Source organism: Solanum tuberosum, unplaced genomic scaffold, assembly GCF_000226075.1.
Source record: "Solanum tuberosum cultivar DM 1-3 516 R44 unplaced genomic scaffold, SolTub_3.0 scf00233, whole genome shotgun sequence".
Lineage (NCBI taxonomy): Eukaryota > Viridiplantae > Streptophyta > Magnoliopsida > Solanales > Solanaceae > Solanum > Solanum tuberosum.
The window spans coordinates 540,001-547,650 of record NW_006239170.1 but is presented as its reverse complement, the minus strand read 5'-3'; the positions used below and the strand labels follow the sequence as shown (position 1 = coordinate 547,650).

The following is a 7,650-nucleotide window of genomic DNA, read 5'->3' as shown; positions in this document are numbered from 1 at the left end:
GCTTGTGTGGGTAAGTTAAAAAAACAGGTTAGTAAACTTATTGGGGTTATAGTTTCAAATTGAATCGGTAAAAAAAATATTACGTGAATTCTAAATAAGCTCTTTTCAAGTTCGATGTTGATGTTTGTCATAAGTGAGCCAAAAATATAATTAGAGGAATATTCTTAGTAAAATAGACGGACAAAGAATATAATACACCTTTTGCGAGAATTCATAGACATTGTAGATCCTCTTCATTTAACAAAATTACACAAGTATACAACTGACTCACTAGGAGGATTTTTATTTTTTTTGGATTTCCCATCCAGACCCATATTGAAGCCCGACTTAATTTGGATTTGCACAGAAAAATCCCATATTGGGTGTAAAGCGCTCTCTAACAAAGGCGACTCCATATCTAGGGGACTCGAAACCGAGACCTCTTTCAACTTGTGAAAAATTTCTGCTAGTACTCAAAAGTACCAATGATAGTAAAACCTTATGAAAAGCCTAACAGCTAAAAAATAGTCCTGAGGACAATCTTGCATGATGTTTTAAGGAGTAGAAAGCAGAACAACTAATAGAAGGCCCATCAATCTGCCTTTCTCCTCTTCTAGGCTCTCATGTAAATGCAATTTCACACATAAAAAGAAAAAAAAAACTTTATAACATCCAACAAGATAGCACTTCAACAGTTATTACAGAAAATGGAGGAAACTGTGTCCACAGGACAATTCATTGTGCACAGACCAATAGCAGCTAACTGTTTATTGCAAAAGAGTTCCCAGAAACAAACTGTTCGAACTAAAAGTATCTACTAAGGGTTCACCTCAGTAGAAGAGCACTGCAGCAGAGGCAGAGGCTTTTGGTGCATTCAATAGCCTCTCTTCATATTCACAAATTTTAGAGGTTTTTTTCTTTGCAAATATCTTCATTTTCTTTAACACCATGGAATGCCTGAGCAAATATTCCAAAAACTGAATCACAAATTTCTTCTTTATGAGACCAGCTACCTCCACCGTCTTGAGGTGATGAATCATGCACTGGACAGGAGCATCTACCATGTTCCAGTATTCATCCGCGTCAAACTTATATAGGTGATACCACGATAGTTGTTTCTGAAATAAGCACAAGAGCAAATCTCCCATAAAGAGTTGTACCAACCCAAGTATAACAGACACTGAATAGTGTACTGTCCAAACAAACATTGCAAGAACACAGTTAATAACAAGAGCAATAAAACAATTAAATTTTGTCATACTTGGGATGTAAATTCATTGTAAGAAGAAGTAATTTTGATGATAAGATTCTCCAAGCAAGGACAGTGCTTCAGCAAGTTCAGTATTCCTGGTAGATTCCATATCATAAAATCTAATTGAAGATGAAGGGATTTGCAGCTGAAGGTTGGAGATGGTAGATTTTTCAACTGCCACGCAGAAAATACCTAGGCAGACAAAAATTAAACATAAAAGTCAAAGAAACTAAACAAATAGAGATTTTTGAATTGAGCTTAATGAACAATGTAAGACTTGTGCTGACTACCACACGGTAAGTAACAAAAGCCTTTAAAAGCAGATTGCACAATGTACACGAATATTGACAGATGCCTGAGCCTGAGACGTTAAAGACAAAACCCAACGCCATAGCCCCTCTAATCCAGTTTATAGTTAGTATATCACCCTGGAGGTTAAAGTAAGAAATCATAACTATACCTGGAGAAGTTGCGAAGAAAGAGAAAAAGTGCGTACCAGAGCAAACCAGGAACATAGATTGAGAGTTTTGGCCCCGGTAAATGTTTGGAGGAATGTTTTGATCCCTTGGTAATCCTTGTACACATCGAAATCAAATATCAGATTGCGATTGACAGACACTTCAGCAATAGATGCTACATTTGCAATATCCAGCACCTCCACAGCTCCAGACATATCTAATGATAGGAGAGTTGGACAGGAGACATGTATCCTTTGTCGAAACCATCCAATGTCAAGCTTCAATGTCTTTAAATTTGAATTGAGTAGAACCACTCTTATATGGCCATAGCAAAGCTGCAATGTCAATTCCTCAAGCATCGGGCAACCAGATAGAATATAATCCATCGATTGATCCATTAGCACAACATTATTAAGATATAATGTTTTTAGAGACTTCAGCTTACTTTTCTTTTTTGCATTTATCGTACAGTGTGTCAACCAGAGTTCAACCAAATGAGGACTGCTTAGAACACAATTAGGCAGATCATAAAGAGCCTGTGGCCCAACTGTACCATGCTCAGAGAAAGACAAGTCAAGGACCTCCAAATTCTTATTTAATGCGAACTGGATCCAGGTACCAATTTCATTAGCCATCCTTTTCTCACTCCTCAGGAAATCATAGTACTGCCATATGCCTGTGCTGTTGGATGTTCTTTGCCAAAATGAATAAGACAATCTAAAATGAAACTTAAGGCAGAACTTATGAATAGTTGGACTTTTACTACGAAGAAGCACGTGACGAACGGAGTGCACAAACCTTTCGTCGTAGTCAGGACGACCAGCTTCCAAATAATAGTCACAGTCATGTTCTGGAAACATGTATTGATCAAAATTGAGTGTGTGGATGAATGGCCAGAGCTTATGAAATCTTCTACTTGCGTTACAGATTCCTTTGACAGCATCCTTTAATGGCAATAAGGAGAGAATATGGATGAGGATGTCATCTGGTAGTCCGCTCAAGCGGTCTTCATTCAAAACACAACTTCTTTGTTTTGCATACATATTCATTTCTGTAAAACATTATAACACATTTTAGGTGCGAGAAATTGAAAACTTTGAGCTGAAGAAAATCTTTAGCCTTAAATTGGGATATTTGGAAAGAACAGGTTTTTCCAGATTGAGGATTAATCTATAGAGAGGGACTGGCATACGTTATTCCTACAAACCAAGAGGAAGGGAACAAGACCTTTCATCCCTCAAGTTAATCAGATTTAGCCATTTAGGAAATCCTAGAGTGCATCAATCTCAGCATATCAAACTTCCATTAGAGATAACTGTTCACGATGATAAGGTTTGTGTACACTCTACCCTCCCCAGACCCCACCTAGTGGGACTTCACTGGGTATGTTGTTGTTGTTGTAGTTCATGATGATAAAACATGAGATCAAACATATTGGGAGATTTTTTGAAGTAATTAGTTATAAAGTTTGAACTGAAAATTTTCTAAGACAATAAAATGTAATCTTAAATTTAGTAATTTTCTAAGAGTTCCCACTGATATAACAAACAAGTGTAAATTCAACTATCTCTTACACAAACCGTCAAAAGGATACAACAACTACACCTCAATCCCAAACAAGTTGAGGTCAGCTATATAAATCCTACAACAACAAGAACACACCCAATCCCACAAGTAGGTTTGGGAGGGTAGGGTGTATGTAGACCTTACCCCTACCTTTGTGGGATAGAGAGCTTGTTTCCTATAGATCCTTGACTCAAGAGAATTCATTCTCCACAAGAGGTTTGAACAAAATAAAAGATAGTTAAAGCAAAAGTGACAACAATAGTAATAGAAATAAAGAAAAAGATAATGTTAGCATAATAATGATATTTGTAAGTGGATAGGTGCTCCAGCCTAGAACCTTGCTCTACCACTAGGAAGAGAGAAGCCACTCAACTACCTACTAATTGTTACATTAATCCTCAACCTCCATACTCTCCTATTAGGGTCATGTCCTCGGTGAGTTGAAGATGTGGCATGTCTTGCCTAATCACTTCTCCTCAATTCTTCCTCCATCTACCTCTACCTCCCCTTAGACCTATCATTGCCAACCTCTAGCATCTCCTCATTGGGGTATCGGTGCTCCTCCTTTTCACATACCTCAGTCATCTCAGTCTAGCTTCACACATCTTGTCCGCCAAGGATGTCACCCCCACCTTGCGTTGTATACCTTTATTCTCGATCTTATCTCCACTAGTATGGCTATAGATCCATCTAAGCATCCTCATTTCTGCTAGTTCATCTTTTGAACTTTGAGATATATTGGCGAACACTCAACCCTATACAACATAGTTGGTCTAACCACCACTCTATCAAACTTACTTAAAGTCTCGGGTCCCTTATCACATAAGACACCAGATACGAGCCTCAATTTCATCCACCCACATTCTAATATGACATGTGACATCCTCGTCGACCCCCATTTCCTTAGATTATAGACCTAAAATACTTAAAGCTATACAAATCCTCATTTCTCTATCTAAGCTCTTATCATATCATCATCATAATTAATAAATAAAAGTGAAAAATACGCTATATATATAAATAATCCTAATAATAATATTTAAGCCAACAGAAGGATGCCGCTTAAAAAAGTTTCAATGGAAAAACAAATGTATCTGCACCACATCCAAGACATTTACCTAAAAGACAAACAAACAAATCTTAAACCAAACAATGACAAAGGTTTGTGAAACTAAGTAGGGCCTTCTCTTTTTCTTTGATCAACCCATCCTCATTATCTTTAATAAGTAAAGTAGGCAAACATACAGGTCATTAGTAGTATTGACAAAGGAGTCGGTGAAAAGAAAGGAAATATTTCCATTTTTCTTATATACAACAACAACATACCCTTCCTCCTATATAATAAAATAAAATAGAAAGAAATTTATTATTATTATACATATATAGACCAGCTTGACAAGCAACTCTTCCTCTTGAAAACCTTAACATGTCTCTAGTATCTAAACCTAAAAAATATCAATAGAACTCATGGACCATTAAGTAGCAATGTAGTGTAGCTCACACTATAAAGTTGCATAACTACATTTTCATTTTGGTATCCAAAAATATGTAAACAACGTAGAAATCCAGATTTTTTATTCTGGATGGCCCCTAACAAGAGTTAACCTGCACACAAATGCAATAAGTGCATGAAATGTATACCAATTTCTGAACAGTTTTCTTCGCTACTTGCTCAGATTTAGACATACTGATAAGTTATGCCTAGAAAGATCCAACATTCAAAATAGTATACAAGTACAAACCAAAATCTCATATATAGCATTGAGCTTACAGTAGATCCAAACCAAAATTTAACCGACAGAGGGAGCAAGTAGAATTTAAGTATCTAAAACCAGAATATTTGGGTATTTTATACCCTGAAAGAAAGGATCACAAGATACATTGGCAAAAAAAAATAAAAAAATAGATACATTGGCAAAAGAAAGATCCAATACAAGTTGAATCAAAGAAAGATTCTCATTTCCAGTTTCAACATTTGAAACACAAAGCAAAACCCTAGATTTTCCAAACCTAAGTACTTCAGGATCGGTTTTCTAGTCTAAGATCGGAAATCAAGCCCTCTTTTAGCACAAGTTACAGATTTGCCTATTCAGCACAGAAACAATACAAATTTTGCTTCTTAAAGTTACAGAGTCATACGAAGCTTTTGACTATCTAAAATGAAAGAGAATGAATAGCATAACATTTTTTGTATACCTTCTTCGGAATCGATTTTCTAGTCTAAGACAAGCCCTCTGTTAGCACAAGTTACAGATTTACCTATTCAGCATAGAAACAGTATGAATTTTGCTTCTTAAAGTTACAGAGTCATACGAAGCTTTTAACTATATAAAATGAAAGAGAATGAATAACAACATTGCTTGTATACCTTCTTTGGGATCGATTTTCTAGTCTAAGATCGGAAATCAAGCCCTCTTTTAGCACAAGTTACAGATTTGCCTATTCAGCACAGAAGCATTATGAATTTTGCTTCTTAAAGTTATAGAGCTGTACGAAGCTTTTATAGAGAATAAAAGGCTTTTTTCAGCAAAAATATCTTGCCTCTAGGTTTACTCCATTGTGTGCTTTGCTGTCAGTAAATTACACTCGATCATCGGTAACAACCAACTCTCGCTCGTAATAAATAAGCCAAAAAATATGTCTTAAACATTATATCACAAGGGTTTATATACTCAATCCTAAAATAGCAGCAACCATTGCAAGCCAATAATACAACATAAGCATAACAAGAAACCTAAAACTACTCATATTAAATGACTAAACTCTCGGCATGACCTTGATCCTACCATATAGAGCAACCAACGAAAACAAAAATCAAATTGAGAAATGTGTATTTAAATGAAAAGGGAATTCAAGGTATTTACCTCAACTATTCAGAAACCACATTGTTCATTTATCTGAATTCATATGAGTGCCTCTGGCTTGACCTTGATCCCGGTAGTTACAAGCATCTAAGAAGACTCCTTTGTCCATAATTGACTACATTTTCGCCTTAAAGTGGAACAAACATTCTAGTTCCATCATAAAGAAATGTGAACAGGCTATGAAAATGAGGTACACTGACGCCAAACTTTTATTTATTGATAACTGTGATGTTTGATCCAGCACCCCAATAGATCGAAATCCAGTCTTTTACAACAGGAAAAAAGGGTCCAGTCTTTTACTCCCCATGCAAATTGCAATGTACTTCCTAACCCCACTCCCTATCATATATGTTTTTCTTAGAAAAGAAGACAATATGGTTCAATTCAATCAAACAACAACACACCAAGAATCTACCAGAGCTACAGTAATTTTGTTAATTGTAAAACTTAAACTATAAGCATATAGCATACTGAAATAGACTTTTACTAAAATAAGTAGCTCTCTTGCTTGCAAGTACACATTTTAGAGAGAGTCAACATTCTTCACCTCAAACAACAACAACAGCATATCCAGTGTAATCCCGCAAGTGGGGTCTGGGAAGGGTGAAATTTACCCACACCTTACTACCTTTGATGGCTAGAGAGGTTGTTTCCAATAAAAGCTCAAAAAGAAGTGTAATTAAAGTACAGCTCAAAGAAAAATAATGACAGCAAAATAGCAAGATAAACAAAGAAAATTAGGTAAGAAATAGTACTAAAATGGAAGGATAAGATACTATGTGAATACTTGGTAAAACTGCTAACAAAGGAGAAGAGGAGACTAGCTCCCTGCCTCTCCCATGTAAAAGTACTACAACACTCGTCTACCTACTACCCTTCTACTCTAATCCTCGACCTCCATACCTTTCAATCTAGCATCATGTCATCTGTACGATGTGTCATGTCTTGTCTAATCACATCTTCCCGGTTCTTCTCTGGGCTATAGCCAAACGTTTTCGCCTCCTTAGTGCCTCACGCACCTCCTCTTCACATGTCCAAACCACCTCAATCTCGCTTCCCTCATTTTATCCAATATAGAGTCACTCCCATCTTGTCCTATATAACTTCATTCCTTTTCCTGTCTTTCCTAGTGCACATCCATTTGAGTATCCTCATCTTCCCTACCTTCATTTTCTGAACATGTGCGTTCTTGATGAGCCTTCACTCTACCTCATACAACTACATAGGTCTAACCAGTAACCACCACCACTCTATAGAACTTAACTTGTGACACATTTTTATCACACAGTACTCTAGACGGGCCTCCATTCCACCCACCCCACTCTAACACTATGAGCAACATCATCGCCAATCTCCCCTTTTTTATTGGATTATAAACCCTAGATACTTGAAACTCCCTTTTCTTCGGTATCCGTTGTGATTTGATCTTCATTTCCCCCTCTGTCTCATGCATTCCGCTAATTTCAGATATGCTTCATGAAGTAGCTTTACCATTTGACTGAGGCAAACATTTGAATTTTAAAAAATAATT

The 7,650-nt window shown here is 36.5% G+C and overlaps 1 protein-coding gene across 4 annotated transcripts; it reads right to left on the bottom strand.

Moving 5' to 3' along the window:
* Nucleotides 1-623: 623 nt before the first annotated feature.
* LOC102602871 (putative F-box protein At1g49610) lies at nucleotides 624-7,586 on the bottom strand. 4 transcript variants are annotated; one of them, XM_006357443.2, is made up of 5 exons: nucleotides 6,120-7,586; nucleotides 2,488-2,740; nucleotides 1,728-2,406; nucleotides 1,241-1,423; nucleotides 624-1,097 (listed from the first exon to the last, which is right to left on the bottom strand). In XM_006357443.2, the coding sequence occupies exons 2-5, from the start codon at nucleotides 2,736-2,738 to the stop codon at nucleotides 810-812; spliced, it is 1,401 nt and encodes a 466-aa protein (XP_006357505.1). In that variant the 5' UTR covers nucleotides 2,739-2,740; nucleotides 6,120-7,586; the 3' UTR covers nucleotides 624-809. The 4 variants fall into 4 exon arrangements, with proteins under 4 accessions (XP_006357505.1, XP_006357506.1, XP_006357504.1 ...); XM_006357444.2 differs by having other exon boundaries at nucleotides 1,728-2,370; XM_006357442.2 differs by having other exon boundaries at nucleotides 1,728-2,740; nucleotides 6,120-6,458; nucleotides 7,023-7,586.
* Nucleotides 7,587-7,650: the final 64 nt, after the last annotated feature.